The sequence below is a fragment of the Panthera uncia genome (genome assembly GCF_023721935.1).
Source record: "Panthera uncia isolate 11264 chromosome C1 unlocalized genomic scaffold, Puncia_PCG_1.0 HiC_scaffold_3, whole genome shotgun sequence".
NCBI classification, from domain to species: Eukaryota; Metazoa; Chordata; class Mammalia; order Carnivora; family Felidae; genus Panthera; species Panthera uncia.
The window spans coordinates 52,163,967-52,183,126 of NW_026057584.1; the positions used below are offsets into that span (position 1 = coordinate 52,163,967).

At 36.6% G+C, this 19,160-nt stretch overlaps 1 protein-coding gene across 3 annotated transcripts in view; it reads right to left on the bottom strand.

The window, feature by feature from the left end:
- Nucleotides 1–1,051: 1,051 nt before the first annotated feature.
- The window catches only part of UBE2E3 (ubiquitin conjugating enzyme E2 E3), a 92,144-nt gene continuing 74,035 nt past the window's right edge, over nucleotides 1,052–19,160 (bottom strand). For all 3 annotated transcript variants that reach the window (XM_049615416.1, XM_049615415.1, XM_049615417.1), the window contains exons 4-6: nucleotides 7,569–7,701; nucleotides 3,815–3,962; nucleotides 1,052–1,825 (exon numbers count right to left, since the gene is read on the bottom strand). In XM_049615416.1, the coding sequence (XP_049471373.1) occupies nucleotides 1,728–1,825; nucleotides 3,815–3,962; nucleotides 7,569–7,701 (379 nt within the window). In that variant the 3' untranslated portion in view covers nucleotides 1,052–1,727. The remainder of the gene's footprint in view (nucleotides 1,826–3,814; nucleotides 3,963–7,568; nucleotides 7,702–19,160) is intronic.

Here is a 19,160-nt window from a genome sequence, read left to right on the forward strand (position 1 = left end):
TTACCACCTAAAATAGTCAAGGCTCAGAGGTTTTCATAGATCCAAGCCTGAATCCTTCAAAACACTACCTATTTGCTTAGTGTTCCTTTGTAATATGGAGATATTTGGGGGGCGGGGGGGGGGGGTAAGTGAAAAATAGGCATATAAATGTACTTTTATTTTTATACTAATTTAAGACTTCTGTTGACCAGTACCAAGTAGGAGGTCCACTATTCTTAGTAAGGGTGTATGCAACTATAAATGTTTTACTTTATGATCCTGAAGCAATGTATTTTTATGCTAATAACTCCATTCTGTAAGTTTTAAAATGGTACTCTAAGAGGCTCCATATTTAGGACTGGAAAAGACATTTGCTCCATATTGCACAACCTTGGCTACAAGACCAGAAAATTACCTCAACAACTATTGTAGTAAAAAAAAAAATAAAAAAAATAAAAAAGGCACATTTATAGTATTTACCAAACTTGAATACTGCAAAGTAATTAACTCCTATAAGAAACCTAACATTTAATAATTGTAACCAAAAACAAGGAATTTATATGATCTGTAAAACCCTTAAAATTGGTTTTGTTTTGTTTTTTCCAAATGAGAAATAATGCCGCATCTGCACACTAATCCAGAGTTCTAGTCCACGTTCAGGGCAGACAATGGTTTCTATGTTCAACTCTGCCTCTAGCTCTATCTGCTGGCTAAGTGCCACAAAAAGAATGGTAACGCACACCATACACCACAAAAAAGCTAGACAGGATTGGAAGTAAAGTAAAAAATACACAGACACAGAAGCAGTATCAGATTAAAGTTATTTGACAATATTGTCCAATGGTGGATGTTCATCACCAATTTGGAAACAAAATGTTCTATAAGATAATACCAGATTCCTGAGGCAGGATTTCATATTATCTTGTGCTCAAATATGGTCTTATCAAAGTAGAGCTTCATGTGTTTTGAGATCAATGGTTTAAAACCCAGTGCTGCATCTTTAAGCTCATTATATTCTCTCATCAGTACTTAAAGGGAAAAAAAAACTCTACACATTTAACAAGATTTCAAATGTTTTCAATTTAACAATTCATTTATTTGTACTGGTCCTTAGTAGTCAATCTTCATATCCGCATTTTTATTTCATCAACAATCATCTCAGACACACCTTCTAACAAGATTGACTTAAAATATTACGACAGGAAACTATGCCTTCAGGAGCATGTTTATTGTGTTTGAGATGATACATCAGGTGCTCTCTGAGCTACAAAGGGTAAAAGGAAATCCTCTCATTACAAACTGACAAAGGTAAAAGGTAAAACATTTTTCACAACAGCATGAACCACATACTCAGAAATAGATCTGGGTTTAATACAAATGACGTAATTCCTAGTCATCTACGGCTACTTTTATAACTTCATACAGATAATGAATTAGGCTAAAATGCACTATAATATTTGGTAGACTTCAGGACCAGTATCCTTAGTACATCACAAAATACATTTTGATATCCCAAAGAAGCAAGACTTGCAAGTAGGCGTTTTAAACATAACTAATCTACAGCTACAAAGTTCTACTCTTGATAGCATTTACCTTTTTGGGGAGGCTCCCAGTCTCCAAAGGATAAAAGCAGAGAGTAGAATCAGTATAACATATACACAGAAGTCCGTATTGTAAAGGCTATAAAGATTTGCAGCACAGTGAGAAGAGGCCCTCTGCTCCTTCACACTGCATACAAATTATGTGAATTATGTGGCGTATCTCTTGGTCCACTGTCTGGCTATCCTGTCATGTTCTGCTCTGTTGGTCAAATACTGAGTGGCTATGCTTCCAACCAGAGGATCCGCTGAAAAAGTAGAAAGAACATTAAAAGATATATTATGTGGAGTCTTAATGTCACAGTTTTAAGAGTCGATTAAATCGAAACACTAATTTTCAAGGCAGCACCTCGACAGATATATAATGGCTAAATTTTCAAAATTAAAATACTTAACATCACATAAGCAGCTGTATATTTTAATATTCAATTTTAAAAAGCCCTTTTAACTAAAAACAATGCATGTTAAGTTAATAAATTTGATTTTAAATGTATGCCTTTAATAAAATATAAAAACTATTTTTCACTCTTGGCATTTTATTCAGTAATGCTAAGATGATTATATTTCTACCTTCTTATGGATATTTAAAAATGAAATTTATAGGGACGCCTGGGTCTCAGTTAAGCATCCAACTTCAGCTCAGGTCATGATCTCGTGGTTCGTAAATTCAAGCCCTGCATCAGGCTCTGTGCTGACAGCTTGAAACGTGGAGCCTGCTTTGGATTCTGTGTCTCCCTCTCTTTCTGCCCTTCCCCCACTCACTCACTCCCTCTCTCTCAAAAAATAAACATTAAAAAAATTTTTTTTCAATGCAATTCTTAAATAAAAACTCAAATCTTATAACACAGTGCTACTCAGAATGTTTCCTTCATTCTGCAATAGTAGGATTCAAATCCTTATCCTTATCTCCATTTAAAAACTTGTCATTTTGTTTTAAACAGAATTCTAAACTAAAAACTGAATCTGAGCTGTAAATTTCTACTCTGAATTTGTTTTTCAAAAAGGTAAATATGTACACACAGCATAATATCTGAAGTGCACCAAAAGAAAGCCAGTGAAAAGTAAAGCCCTCTTCCCTCCCGACTCCCAATTACTCAAGAAGCTTCTCTACCTAGCAAACGATGTCACCTGCTAACAGCATCTCTATCCAGGGACAGTATGCACACGTACACGCATTTAGAACAGGACTGTTATGCATACGTACTTTTCTTCGGTGCCTTGCTCTTCCACTTAATATATCTTAGAAAGCTTTCTCTATCAGCTCATTTAGAGCTGCCTCACTCTTTTCAATCCTGTTTTTCTACCTTTGGCAGATGTATAACTGTTGGGTTTCAGACAACAGTAAAAGCCTTTGGTGATTAGCCCAATATTTAGAAAGAGTAATTCTACTTCTTTAAAAATGACCACTTAGTTAGACAGATAACATATGCAAGATCTCAGGATTAAACGTCACTTTCTCAAGTCAACTACACATGTTAATGCATGGCAATTATGCATTTCCTTTTTTTTTTAATGTTTATTTATTTTTGAGACAGAGAAAGACAGAGCATGAACGGGGAGGGTCAGAGAGAGAGGGAGACACAGAATCTGAAGCAGGCTCCAGGATCTGAGTTGTCAGCACAGAGCCCGACGTGGGGCTCAAACTCACAGACCGTGAGATCATAACCTGAGCCGAAGTGGGACGCTCAATGGACTGAGCCACCCAGGCGCCCCTATGCATTTCTTAAAAATGTTATGGATTATATATTAATGACTTTGCATTTCTATAATCATAATCCTAGTCCAACTATCTCATCAACTATCATTTTAATATCCACTATTACTACACCTAAAACAACCAACTGTAAGCCAAGAAGGGAGAACAAGAAGCTCTTCATTACTCATTGGTAGCTTTTAAAGCACATGGCAGCATGGAAGGAGCAATGAAAGGATGCACAGGTGTCCGAGTCATTATTTTACTCCTGGCAAATATGATCTGTAGAGCTACATTAATTCAGAAAAAGTCCATCAAGGACAGAAAGAAAGTAACTATAGGTAGCACGCCATTAATAAACTCAAGAAAGTTATTGTGAAACTTCTGGTCTATCTAACTGAAATGGCATTGATCATTTCCTTGCAAAATGCTTTAGGCTGATCTTTCCACCAGTAGCACTTACTTTCTCAACTCAGTTAAGGTAACCAAGAAAACACGTTGGTTTTTGTAGCCTCACTGTAGGTGTTAATAAAGATTTGCTTACCAGGGTTGCAATCTGTCAAAAGCGAACAAATCGACAGCAAAACCTTTGAAATAGTCAAAGCAGGACTCCAGTTGTCTTTAAGGATGTCCAGACAGATGACTCCCTGACTGTTGATGTTGCAGTGATAGATTCTGGTGCGGAAAGTAACCTAAGGACAGTTCCATTAAAAACAAAGAAAATGAATGCTTTATCACCAACTAAAACTCTCACCAACAAAAGTGAAGGGTAACACAGATACTAAATAGAAAATAATTTGACTGAAGAGCTAATTAAACACTAGGTGGAAGTAATATCAAAAGTAAATGGTTTCTATTTATTTAATTCAGTTGAAAGACATTTCTTTTACCCAGTAGAGCAGGAACTTTCTTGATTTCACACCAAAGTGAGTAGCTGATTTGGATGGTTTTCTCTAAATGAATGATACAATAATTATAGGTACCTATGACCATATATGTACCATATACACATACATGTACACACGTGCACATACAGCCCTCTGTTTAAACATGGCAAGTGAGAAGTGTTTTACTGCCAAAGGAAAGGAGGAACTGGTGAAGAATTTTTTTTCACCATAAGACAAAAGTTACATCAGTTTCTTAGTAGAAAAGATCAGTATCAACTCTGCTAATATCCTGTCATGTATCAGAAAATACTGGACAAAGATTTAAAGGAAGGCTGATGAAATCACCAGTCTATTTTTCAGCTTTTCATTTCTCCAGCTAGTTCAATGTCTTATTAGACTAAGAGAATAAAATAAAACAAGCAAGGTACTTAAGGTACTGAATAAAGGAAACTAATATATCTCTGAGATATATGAAAAAAGAGACTAAATCATAGGAATAAATACTGGCAAGTTTCAAAAACAGTCACAAACATTAACAGGGTGGTTAATTCTTAATTTGGAGTTGCAGAGAAAAACAAAACAAAACAAAACAGTTCCTGATGTCTTAGAACTCGCAGCGTACTATGATCACCCACATGGAGTCTAGAAAGAAAATATTAAAAGCCCTCAAAAGTGTATTTCTGATAATGGTGCATAATTAATTAAAAACAAGAAAGACAGCAGTGGTCTAGTAAGGGAGAAGGAAGAGACTGTACTTCTAAAACCTGTCTAATAAAGTACACATACTAGTTATATGGATCTTAAAATGTGGGCTAGTTGAAGTGGGCTAAAAATGTACAATACATACCAGATCGGATTTCAAAGACAGTACCAAAAAGAGAATGTAAAACATCGCATTAACAATATTCTTACAATGATTTCATGTTCAAATGACAGTATCTTTGGTATACTGGGTTAAATGTTATTAAGATTAATTTCACTCTCTCTCTCTTTTTTTTTTTTTTTTTAAATTTTGGAGAGAGTGGGCGTGAGCAGGGAAGAGGGGCAGAGGGAGGGAGAGAGTATCTTAAGCAGGCTCCACAATGAGCATGGCTCAGCAGGGCCCAATCCCAGGACCCCAGGACCCCGGGACCCTGGGACTATGACCTGAGCCAAAACAAAGAGTCAGATGCTCAATCAACTGAGCAACCCAGGCGTCCCTCTATCTTTTTTAATGCAGCTTGTCGAGTATTTAAAACTACACATGTAGCTTGCATTGTATTTCTATCAGACAATTCTGTTCTAGAATATGGGAATAATATGTTTAGATCATTGACAGCTGACTACTCAATAGATATGTGTAGTTTACAAACATGATGCAATAAATAACTTTGAATCCTTTCAGCTATTAATAATCAATGAACAGAAGATAATTAAACTTGTACTATTTCATAGAAGTTCAGTACTTTATCTGAACTTCAAAAATAATCAGAACTGTATAGAAATAATTGTACCTAACACCAAGATAAGAGCAGAGGTATTATTTCTTTTTCACTTGTCCAACTACAGATCCGAATAATGCTTCATAATACTGTGTAAGATATCTCAGGCAAGAAAAATGAATCAACATGGAAAGGTTAGAAAATTAAAATACTGATGGGGCGCCTGGATGGCGCAGTCGGTTAAGCGTCCGACTTCAGCCAGGTCACGATCTCGCGGTCCGTGAGTTCGAGCCCCGCGTCAGGCTCTGGGCTGATGGCTCGGAGCCTGGAGCCTGTTTCCGATTCTGTGTCTCCCTCTCTCTCTCTGCCCCTCCCCCGTTCATGCTCTGTCTCTCTCTGTCTTAAAAAGAAATAAAAAACGTTGAAAAAAAAAAAAAAAGAAAATTAAAATACTGAGACTTCAGCAAAAAAAAGTAACATGCTAAAATAAAACATAACCACTATATTAACCAAAACAATTGATAAATCATATACAGAACTATAGTTTGAAACCTGTTAGAAAAAGAAAAATAGAACTCTTTTCCTTTCCCTGATATACAAATATAGTTTTGTAGAAAATAAACCTTGCAAACTTTTTTCTGCTAATTTTGCTACCATATAAAAACCAATTTCAAGAAAAATGAGGCATGTAGAAGTATCACTGTTTATAAATACAGCCATGAGCTATTTTGCTAAGGTTTTATTTTCTGTAATACAGAAAACGTAACCACTGAATGCAAATTGAGCAGTTAATGATATACCAGCATTTAACATGTATCATTCTGAATGTGAATACAATTTGTAGTATTATTAACATGGGGGCTTTGTTCCTTTATTTGATCTAGCAAGACATACTCTACATACTTGGGAACATTAAATAAGACAATCATTTACAGATCTTAAATTCAGATGAGACAGTATAGTATTCAAAACACTGGTAATTCCAGTAGACAGCAAATAACCTCTAGGTGATAGGGAACCTTGGTGTCTGTACTTTGAGGTAGATATCACTAGGTGGAACTGTTGTTACATTATTAGATAATGGAGAAATAACCCTGGGTTTAAAAAAAAAATCCTTAATTTTTACTCTCTCTCTTCTCCCACCCTCACCAAGCATGCATGTGCACACAAGCATTAAATTGCTACATGTGTTTTAAATAGTGTAGGGGACATAAGAAACTATGTTGAAAAGAAAAACATTTCATCATAGTTAAAGGCCTGATAACAATATACTTTTCCCTGACATGTCAGAAGTCTCTGTAACTAGACCATAATTATGTTCAGGCTTAATATTGGCAGTTTTCACCTGCTGGCTTGACCATTTTATAATGAGAAGAGGAGGAAACCATTCAGGTAACTTATATTTAAGACTTGAAAAATAATTGCCAAGGCACAACTCAACCCTTGTGTTACCCATCTAAATTCATACTGAGAGACAACTAAGGCTTAAGCCACCCAGCCCACCCTCATTCTCATTATTACATCCTATCTACAGAGGGCACAAAGCAAGCTTTTTGAGTAATCGTTTCCTTCTTCTTTGCTGCGGTTTTCTAGTTTTGCTGTGAAGAGATGGTATTGAGCACAAAATTCAACTTACTTAATTCTTATTTCTGCAAGTTGTCAAACAGCTTTACTTTTAATCCCGACAGGTATCTCCAGGAAGCTTCATAGGATATTTTCCCTTATAACATAAATCTAAAATTTATCTCCTTTATTGGTGTGCAAAGTGGCATATTTTTATTTACAATTAACAAACTCTTTCTGCTGACTATAAAGTTATCTGTATAAGGTAGAAAGCAATTTCTGTCAGTTTCAAAATTCTTGGTTATAAGAGAGTTTCCATATCAATTCATGAAAAGCAATGCCATGAAAATGATTACATCAGTACATATTTAACCTCTAGAATTTTAGAGAAGGCTAAAGATTAAAGAATGGACTTGTAGGTTCTTACCTTTGGTGGCTTAAATGGATAATCGGATGAAAAAGTGATATCCAGAAAAAACACACCACCTTCATATACAGAACCTGGTGGACCAAGTATAGTCGATCTCCATTCATAAATGTTATCTCCTTTAGGCCCAGCACTATTTAAAAGAAATTAAAAATCAATGTGTATATCTATAAGCAATAAATGTTAACATCTTAAACCAATTAAGTATTAAAGGTAAATTAGCAACCTAGAGCAATAAGCAATAAATATGAAAAGTAAAAGAACTAAGTCCCAATGTGTGTATACATATATGTATAAACTTATTTGCAAACATTTCAAATTTCCAGAAAAACTGCAAAACCAAAGAACACGTGTATAACTTAACCCAGAAACTACCTGTTAGCATTGTGCCCCACTAGCTTTTTCATCTTCTCCCTCCCTCCCACACCCTCTCTCTTTCCCTCTCTCTGTATGTATGTATGTGCACATACACACTGACACCCAAGGCTTTTTTTTGAGCTATTTGAGAGTAAGCTGAATGCATCTGGCCCTTTCCCCATAAATACTTAAGTTTTCACATTTCCTATATTACCCTCCAATATAATCAGAGTACAGCCACAATTTCTGTAAATTAAAAAAAAAAAAAAAAAACACTTTAACCAATTACCTGCAAAATAATGTTGTCAACTGACCCAACAATAATGACTTTTAAAAAAATTTAATTCTCGTCCAGATACAGAATCTACTCTTAAGATCATCTATGGCCTGTGTCTTTAGTTTCCTTTAAGATGGAACTTTTTGGCCTTGACTTTTATAACATTAACATTTTTGTTAGTGAATACAGTCATCCTCCTTCCCCATCATCTCCTACTTCTTTCAATAGCATGCTCATCTTTTTGGAGTTATCTGATGTTTCATGGTTAGATGCAGACAGGGCATTCCTGGCCACAACAGTGCAGAAGTGATGTGTTCTCAGAGTACTAAGGTATTCATTCACCTGTCCCTAACCGGTGTTGTTAATTTTCATTACCTGGCTCAAGCGATATCTGATTTTCCTACTGCTTACTTACTATCTTTTTCCTACAATAAGCAACCTTTGCTCTTCAACCAAATTTCTCCCCTACATTTAACATCCATTTGTGATTCTTGACTGAACTAAACTTTACTATGATGGTGATAAAAATCATAATTTTCCAACTTCAGCATTTACTCTACATTTACCAGCTGGCCCTTGATTCCTCTCTTCTCCCGTTTGTATGAATGTGTGTATTATTCACATGGTCTCATGGATTCTCTTTTTTTTCTTAATGATTTATATAATTCATTACTGCCTTTAATTGTTTTGATGCTCAAATTATCCCAAATTTGGCTAGTGGGTGCCCCTTCAAAATGGCCCCTCTATTCTTGTGAGAAGTTGCTGTATTTTTATAAATACTTCCTTACTTTCACGGCATAACACGGCACAACAACTGTTCCAGGATCCCAGGCTTGGAATCAGCCATTTCCTCAAGGAGCCCTGGTTCCTTTTAGTCCCACATTTAGGGAATGTTAAAAAAGCAAAGTCTGAATGCTCGATGCTACTAATTCCCAGGTACACTGCATTATGCTCAACAACATCATTTCATTTATAAAATACAAACAAGAAAGATAATTCAAATAAAATCTAAACTCACAATTATTTGCTGGTAAGGCATACCCAATATTCCTTAAATTCTCTTCAAATTTACCTTACAGACTTCCATTTTTCCCTAACCTTTACATCATAAATTATCTTGACTTTGTGAACTAATGTACATCTATAGCATTTCTTCTTTTATTTTTTTTTTTAATTTTTTTTTTTAACGTTTATTTATTTTTGAGACAGAGAGAGGACAGAGTATGAACAGGGGAGGGTCAGAGAGAGGGAGACACAGAATCCGAAGCAGGCTCCAGGCTCTGAGCTGTCAGCACAGAGCCTGACGCGGGGCTCGAACTCATGGACCGCGAGATCATGACCTGAGCCAAAGTCGGCCGCTTAACCGACTGAGCCACCCAGGCGCCCCGAGCATTTCTTCTTTTAAACTGACCTATTAGTTTACAAATGATCTGCATGTTTGATTTAAAATAAGGGTAAACCAGCATTGATAAATCAACCACTTGATAATCAACCTATTGTATTAATTATAATAGGACTTTCAGGTATAGTCAAAATAACTGTGTATTATTAATTCTGTAAAACAAACTGAACTGTAAACATCAGGTAAGTGATGCTATCAAATCAAACCTATGCTCTAAAAAATAGTCCATACAGAAAGGATGTAGAAAACTTGATGGTATAATCAAAATATTTGCAGCATGCTTTAAAAACCTATATTTAAGGCAGGTGCATGAACAATAAAATCTCACTATTTTGGCCCATTTAGGGAAAAATATTTTTTAACATAAATACTGTTTTATACGTCTTCAGTGTACACAGCAACTGAAACTAATTACAGTAATGGCTCACTGTCCTGTCATCATTTGAGAATCAAGTATATTCCCTAAGTGAATTTTCATTGTAACTAAAAACATAATATTGAGCACTAATTTTGTAAACAAACAAAAAAGGGTTTAACCTGATTCAACAGCATTTCCTTTTCCAAGTTAATTTTTCCCTTGGTGGCTTAAGGTAATCATCATAAAATGAAATTATAGTGTCAGAAACTTTTATGGTAGAGCTGCTTCACTAAAATGATTCTAAACTATACATGTCACACACTGGTAATGTTAATAATAGTAGTAGTCATAATAATAATAATAATAATAATAACAACATTAGTTAAGATTTACTCCATCCATATTGCAAGCCAGGCATTGTTCAAAGCATCACGGCATAACTCATTTAATTCTCCTTACAAATCTATGAAGTAGGTACTATTAGTACATTACTATTTTTAGATGAGAAACAAAGGTTCTGAGAGTTAAACAACTTTCCATATGTCCCACAGTCACAAAATGACTCAGAAAGAACTTGGACAAAGTCTGTGAACTAGTCTGTATTGTCTTCAACAATGTGCTGTATTATATTTCTAATTTAATTTCCGGTCAAATTTTGCTAATATCTATTTGTGTAAGAACCCAAAGGGAGCTGTTATCCAAAAAACCAAAAAACAAAAACAATAATAAAAAAACAAACCATAATACAAAGTTCCTCAGTAATATTTCTTAGTTATTAGAACTATGTTATGCTTCAGAGAATACAAAGAAGTTGGAGTGGGGTTACTATACTTTTTAATGAATCACAGAATTTCAGACTGAAAAGAATCTGGTTGCAGCCAATCCCATCTCTTTATACTTGAAAAAACCAAGACACAGAAAGTAAATGGTACATCTTAAACCCCCTCTGCCAGTTGGCAGTAAGAGCTGTGATTCCTACACCAAACTCGTATTGGTTTTTAAATTTGCTTTCTTCTCACTTATACTGTTTTGTCCCAGGGCAAAGGAAATGTTTATTACAGCAGAATATTAAATGTGACTTCCCTTGTTGTCTTAGAGAAGACTGGGCAAGGCCAAAGCTTATGGTAGTATGATTCCTTTAATGCTCCAAGAATACTGAACCTAAGGCAAGCAATGGCTAAAATCCAGCCCTAGTGCTGGCTGCCTTATTTGGAATAAGGACACCCTTTGCCTTCTTAGAAGGTGCCACCTGCAAATCAAGACATTCTTAGTGGGGGTGGGGGGAGGAAGGTGTTGGATACAAGAACTGGCTCCACCCAAATTCAAGCAAAGTATTTTTTACAGGCTGCCTTCTGGTCTGCCACTGAGGCTTCACAGCTGAGGAGAAAATGAGTGATAAATGCTGACAATCTCAAGACAGGTGCTATTCATACCTTTTCATTAGTTAGTTTCATTCCCTCTGTTTTACACAAGGGTAACATTCCAGTAGTTCCACATGCCATTCTAGATCATTTGTGTTTCCCTCTCTGGGGAATGATGTTCACAAGAATATCACGATAACATTTCCCCAATCTTTATTAAAAAATAAACCTCTATTACTCTACCCCTCCCAGCTCCCATCTCAAAGATCTCTTAACAGGCTTTATACTCCTTATCACTACACTGAAACAGCACTTATCAAAGGTCACCAGTGACCTCATCACTAGACCTAATGCTCATTTCTCAATACTCATCTTATTTGACTGCCCCAGCAACATGTTGACACATTCGATCACTTTTTTCTACTGGATATAAACTTCTGTTTTGTTACTAGAATAACATACTGGTCTTCCTCCTAACTCTCCTGGTCCTTTCTTCTCAACTACTAGTGCTATTCCTTATCTCCCTAATCTATAAATAGAGTCAGTCCTTCAGAACTCAGTTCCTGGACCTCTTGTCTTTTCTTCTCATATCTATCCTTTTGTTGATCTCATGCAATTTTATGGCTTCCAAAAGCACCAGTAGGCTCTTAATTTCCAAATCTGTATCTCCAGCCTATGTTTTTATGCTGAATTTCAGAACTACACATTGAAATGTTTACTAAACAGTCTTTATAATATTTTGAATCTAATAATTTTGAAAACTGCCTCATATTTAACATGTCCCAAAATGAGTTCATGTTCTAACTCCTCCTACAATCCTCCCTATTTCAGTTAAATGCCAACTCCATTCTTCTAGTTCCTCATGGCGAAAGCAAAGACCTCTTCTTTAACAACACTTTACCTCGTATCCAGTATATCAGCAAATTCTATTGATTTTATCTTCAAACAAACCCAAAATTCTACCTGACCCTGATTCAAAATACCAGAATCCCCTCCTGGCTAGTTACAATAGCCTCTCTGCTTCCGCCTATGGCCCTACTCCCACCATGGTAGTCTATTTGCAAAAGACAAGCCGGCAAGGCAACAGGCAGAAAGTAAGTCAGATCGTGTAATTCTAGTCAGAACTTTCCAAAGGCTTACCACCCTCCTGTTCTGTGTTAAGATCAAAGCCTTCTGACCTACAAGGCACAGTATAATTTGCTGCCACCATTATCACCATCATCCTTCTTATCTGTTTCTCTCTTCCCTGTTCAACTGGCTCTAACAACCTGTTTCTCCAACACACAATGTACAGTTCCACCTCAGGGCTTCTGCACAGATGTATCTCTGCCTAGAATGTTTTTCTTCAAGATGGCAACATGGTTTGGATTCATCACTTTCTGCAGGTCCTGACTGCAAAGTCACCTTCTCAGTGAGGCCTTTCCTGGCCACTCTATCTAAAAATGTCATACATCATCTCCACATATTTTATTATTCCTATTTTCTTCTCCATATAATTTATCACTCTCTAACATATAGTTTACTTATTTATCTTACTGTCTCTCTCACCAGAATGTAAGCTCCATGAGGTTATAAGATGTAGACTAGGCTTCTTTCAGTGGATGGTACTTTTATGCCTTAAAAGTTATAAGTATTTTGGCAACTCAAAGTGACTGAAGAGCTATGGGATCTGCCCAAGGTGAGAAGGGAGATCTCAGAGAGAAAGTTTAATAGCAGGGGGAAGGAGAAGGAGGAGAATGAAGGGAAAGGGAATGTTTTCTTACTTTACCTCCCTCCGTAAAGAAGGGTTCATTTATTTTACTTCACTGATACAGCAAAGTAAAATTTATTCCAGTTCTGAGTCAAATTACGAGAAAACAGAAACAAAATTGTTCACTGACACCTCACTATGCACAAATACCAAAAAAACAACAGAAAAGACTGTTAAATTCCATAATGAGAGCTCAATTTTTTGTTTAAATGTTATTACGAAAATGAGAAGTACCTTTATTCTATTGCTTTTTTTCCCCCTACAAACATCCATCCCTCCTTTTAAATACCGTATTTCCCATAAGCTAGTATACGTTCTACACAAAACAACAAGAGTAAAAAGCATGGAGAAAGTTTAGATTGAGTGACAAACTTAGCCTAAAATTTTTGTTACTAGCTGCTCTTACTGTTAACAAGTGATATAATTTTAACCATTAGCAGCATGAGGACAGATATCTCAGCAAAATTCATTTTCTCACTGCTTGAATATTAATTCAACAATTACTGTTACTGCAAGGGTCATTAACACTGTCTTTTTCCAGCACTGGAATAATTCCCAATACAATGTTTCAAATGCTCAATTTAATAATAGACTCATTTTACAAAAATGCATTTTTTAACACAATGCTTCCCACACACACAACCTTTTAACCCCTACCAAACTAAATGCCAAGATTCCATATGCTTTCTATCCCGAAGGCAGGAAGTTCTACCTTGAGCTGAACTAAATTCAAAGAGAAAAGGACATAACAATGACTTAAGCCAAGACTTGACAGAACTATGAAAACTGTGGTGTAACGGTGAAATGTTCCATTTTAAATAATTAAAATGCTAAAATGAACATTTCTATGTGTGCAGGATGCATTTAAAATGAAAAAAAAATCTTACTAATACAAAGTTTCTACTGAAGCATGGGTTACATAATGAAAGACCTTGAATTAAAGATGCCATATTGGCATAACTTCAATAGGACTTATCCACCCTCACTGAAATCTATTAAAAATATAAATAAAACTAAAAAGGAACTAAATACAAGGAGAGATACTCTATGTTCATGCATAAGAAGACTCAAATGTCAAGATGTCAGTTCTTCCCAATTTGACCTATGTGGTCAATCCAATCCTACTCAAAATCCCCCTAAGTTATTTTGTGGATATCCACAAACTGATTTATAAAGTTTATATATGGAGAGGCAACAGAATAGCTGACACAATCCTGAAAGAGAACCATGTCAGACACTACCCAACTTCAAGACTTACTATAAAAGCAACAGTAATCAAGTCAATGTGGTATTGACAAAAGAACAGAAAAACAGATCAATAGAAAAGAGAGCCCAGAAATAGACCCACATAGACTCAAGTGACCTCTGACAAAGGAAATAGAATGGAGCTAAGATAAAGACAGTCTCCTCAAAAAAATGGTGCTAGAACAACTGGACATCCACAGGTAAAAAAATAAAATAAAATTTAGACACAGACCTTATATCCTTCACAAACATTAACTCAAAATGGATCAAAGAATTACTCTAAAATGCAAAACTATAAAAACTCCTAGAAAATAACATGGGAAAAAACCTTGGTGACTTTAGGTATGGCAATATCTTTTTAGAGACAACAGCAAAGGCACAATCCATGAAAGAAATAACTGAAAGTTGGACTTCATTAAAATTAAAACCTTCTGCACTGCAAAAGACAATGTCAAGAGAATGAAAAGAGAAGCCAAAAACTGGGGGAAAAATATATGCTAAAGACACATCTGATAAAAAGACTGTTATCCAAGATATACAAAGAACTCCTAAAACTCAACAATAAAAAAATGAACAACACAATTAAAAAATGGGCAAAAGACCTCCACAGACCCTTCACCAAAGGAGATATACAGATGGCAAATGAATTTATGAAAAGATGTTCAATATCATATGTTGTTATGGACTGAATGTTTGTGTATCCTCAAAAGTCAGGTTGAAATCCTAACTTTCAGTGTTGGTATTAGGAGGGAGGCTATCAAGAAGTTATTAGGTTATGAGCATGTGCCCTTCTTAAATGAAATTAGAACCCCAGAGCGCCCTTGCCCCTTATGCTATGGAAGGACACAACAAGAAGACGCTATCTATGCATCTGGAAGCAGGTACTCACCAGACACCAAATTTTGGACTTCCCAGCCTCCAGAACGTTAAGAAATAAATTTCTGTTGCTTATAATCCACCCAGTCTAGGAGCACCTGGGTGACTCAGTCAGTTAGGCATCTGACTCTTGATTTCGGCTCAGGTCGAAATTTTACAGTTTGTGACATGGATCTCCGTGTTGGGCTCTGCACTGAGCATGGAGTCTGCTTGGGATTGTCTCTCCCTCTCCCTCTGCCCCTACCCTGCTCTCTCTTTCAAAATAAATAACTTAAAAAAAAAAGCCACCTAATCTATGGTGTTAGATACATGTCATTAGAGAACTGCAAATTAAACCAACAATGAGGTAACACTATACACCTATTAGAATGGCCCAAATCTAAAACACTGACAACAATATATTCCTAGCAAGGATGTGGAACAACAGGAACTCTCATTCACTGATGGTAGAAATGCAAAATGGTACAGCCATTTTGGCAGACAGTTTGACAGTTTCTGAAAAACTAAACATATTCTTACTATACAATCCAGCAATTGTGTTCCTTGGTGTTTAATGAATTGAAAACTTAGGTCCACACAAACACCTGCACACAGATGTTTACGGCAGCTTTATTCATAACGACCCAACAAGGTGAATGGATAAATTGTGGTTCATCCAAATGATGGAGCATCATCCAAGGCTCCAAAGAAATGAACTATCAAGCCATAAAAAGACATGAAGAAAACTTAAATGCATATTACTAAGTGGAAGAAGCCAATGTGAAAAGGACGTAATGTATGATTGCCAACTATATGACACCCTGGAAAAGGCAAAACTATAAAGACAGTAAAAAGATCAGTGCTTGCTAGGGCTTAGTGGGGAGGGAAGGATGAACAGGCAGAGAAGAGATCTTAAGGACAATATAACTATGATACCATGATACTACAATGGTCATTACACATTTGTCAAAACCCATAGAATGAAGAACACCAAGAAGTGAAACCTAACACAAAGAAGTGAAACCTAACACAAACTATCAACTTTGATTAATGATGCAGCAAACATAGGTTCATCAACTGTAAGAAACATGTCACTGTGGAACGGTAGTGGGGAGGCTGTGCATGTGGGGACAGTGGGTATATGGGAACTCTGTACTTTCTGCTCAATTCTGCTATGAAACTGAAACTGCTAGTAAAAACAGTTTATTTTTTAAATGTTTGTTTATTGATTTTGAGAGAGATCAGGGGTGGGGCAGAGAGAGGGAAAGAGAATTCTAAGCAGGCTCTGCATGATCAACACAAAGACAGATGCGGGGTGCCATCTCATGACTGCAAGATCATGACCTAAGCTGAAATAAAAAGTCGGACGTTTGGAGAGCCTGGGTGGCCCAGTTGGTTACCTGTCCGACTTCGGGTCAGGTCATGATCTCGCAGTTTGTGAGTCAGAGCCCCACATCGGGCTCTGTGCTGACACAGTGAGGAACCTGCTTAGGATTCTCTCCCCGCCCCCCCCCCCCTTTCCCTCGCAGGCTCTCTCTCAAAACTAAAGACAATTTAAAGAAAAAAAAGAGACGTTTAACAGACTGAGCCACACAGGAACCCCTAAAAATAAAGTTTATTAATTTAAAAAATAAAATTAATTTAAAAAACATAAAGCTTAGATGAAGTAGATGTTTCTATATTAAAGCAAGAAGTAGAAAGTATTTAAGTGTTGGTCTATTAAAAAGTTTCCAACCTACAAAGGGATGCTTTCCAAAATTTTGTTTTAAAATCAGGTACTTAGGAACTTGAACACATTTTAACTGTGGTAATATAAATGGTGGTTTCAAAGTTGGCTCACAAAAGTCAATTTAAACCACTTCCCCCATAACTTTTGAAGGCCACCAAGAATACCTATCCTCCACTACAAACTGCTAATTCAAACACCTATCATCCTTTTTCCCCCTCCCAGGTACTCTATTACCTTTCAGCTGCAGGAAGGGAAACAAAGATAATCTTAAATTATCAATGAGGAGTTCACTTTAACAAGATTATCAATAGTGGTCAGGGCTTTGGAGTATCTCTAGCATGAAGAAGAAATTTAACTACATTAAAGTACCTCAAATACTAAATGGACATGTGTGAACTAGACTGGAAATCGAAGCAACCTTTGTATTGGGAAAACATGTGCTGTGATAGCAGCTTCAGCAACAACAGCAACTACCCGCACTGACTGAACACTTGTATGTTGCCAGGAGTCACTATGTTAAATGCTATGTATCTCATTTACTCCTCACAGTAATACTATGAGATAGACACTGTAACTATCCCAGCTTCAAAAATGAGAAAGCCAAGGCTCAGAGCAGTTAAGAAGCTTCCCCTGAAGTCTCTGGGTTCGTAGGAAGGCAGACACAGCAAGTATATCTAGAGAACAAATGCAAGCTTAACCACATCTCTCTCTTTCCAAACTTCGGGCAATTTGTTTTAAGTCAACAGGTGCTATTCTTGAGTGCTCTGGAAATAGCCCTATTTCTCTAGGTTGAGCGTAATTAGAAGTTCACAACTTACTAGGGAGAGATACAAAACAATGGAAGAGGGGAGATGGCTTAGGAAACAATACAAGGAAATAATTCTACTAACTAAAAAGACTGGTCTAGCTTTCTGCTAAGCAGTTCACCATTATCTTATTATCTTCCTATCCCCTCCCCCAGAATGACCCCTTTCCAGTAAACATAAGACCTGTGAAGTCTGGTGAAAAATGATGGTACTTACTGCTTATTAACCCATACTGTGCCTTGTTGAGCATATGAATTCACTTTGAATCTGAAAAATGTCTCTGAGATTTTACAATATCAAATTACAGTACTTTGTATACTTTCTACAGAAGATTCAATGGAGAAAATAGAAATAAATTCATTCATTCACTAAAGATTTAAGTGTCTACTATTTTGTGCTGAGCACCTACACTGGAAACTAAAGACACAATGGCCAGTGCCTTCATGGAGATTACCATCTAGCTGGGGATAAAGATATTAATCAAATAAACGCGCGCACGCGCACACACACACACACACACACACACACACACAAATAAAATAGAAAATTTGCTACAAAGGAGAGTTATACCTTGCTCAGTGTCAGGGGAATGTGACCTAGTTAGGAAGATCAGGGAAGTCTCACAAAGGAAGCAATGCTTGAGATAATATTTGAAACACCTAATGGTGTTTACTAGAAGGCAAAAGGGAAGAGCTGGGGAAGACTGAATAGCAAATGCAAATGCCCTGAGGCAGTAAGGAGCAAGGTTGCGTAGCAGGGACTAGAAATAAACCCAAGATGGTTAGAAACAAAGAGAACAGGGGAGAGTGCAATAAAAGATGAACTAAAGAGGGAAGTAGTAAAAATGTCCATGCAGGACCTTGTCAGGCTATATGAAAGGTATTTGGCTTTATCCTAAAAGCAACAGAAAGCCAATAAACATTTTAAGCATGGGAGCGGGTCATACTAATATTCACATTTTGGAAAACTTCCTCAGATTGCTGTGTGGAGAATAGTCTGGAAGAGGGCCAGAGGGGCTGTGGGTGGACTACTGTGGTAATCCAGGTGAAGATGGCAGGCTGGACTAAATCAGTACTAGATACAAACAGAAAAGGATGGATTTGAGGGGGGATTTCGGAGTTAAAAATCAACTGAAGTTATGTTTTTGCAATATGGGACATGAGAAGGGGATATCAAGAATAGCTCATAGTTTTTTGGAGGGTACAACTGAGATGGATATAGATACCATTTACTAAGATAGGGACCCTGGAAACAAAGCTCATTTTGGACATACTGGGATTAAGACATCTTAAAGATATACAAGAAATAGCTATCTCAAGGAGATATATGTATCTAAGACTCAGAGGTAAGGCCTGGGCTGTACATACACATTTATGAAACCTTGGTACTTAGGTGGGAATTCAGGTCTTGCAGGTAGGGTGGACCAAACTGAGATAAGGGACACATGAGATG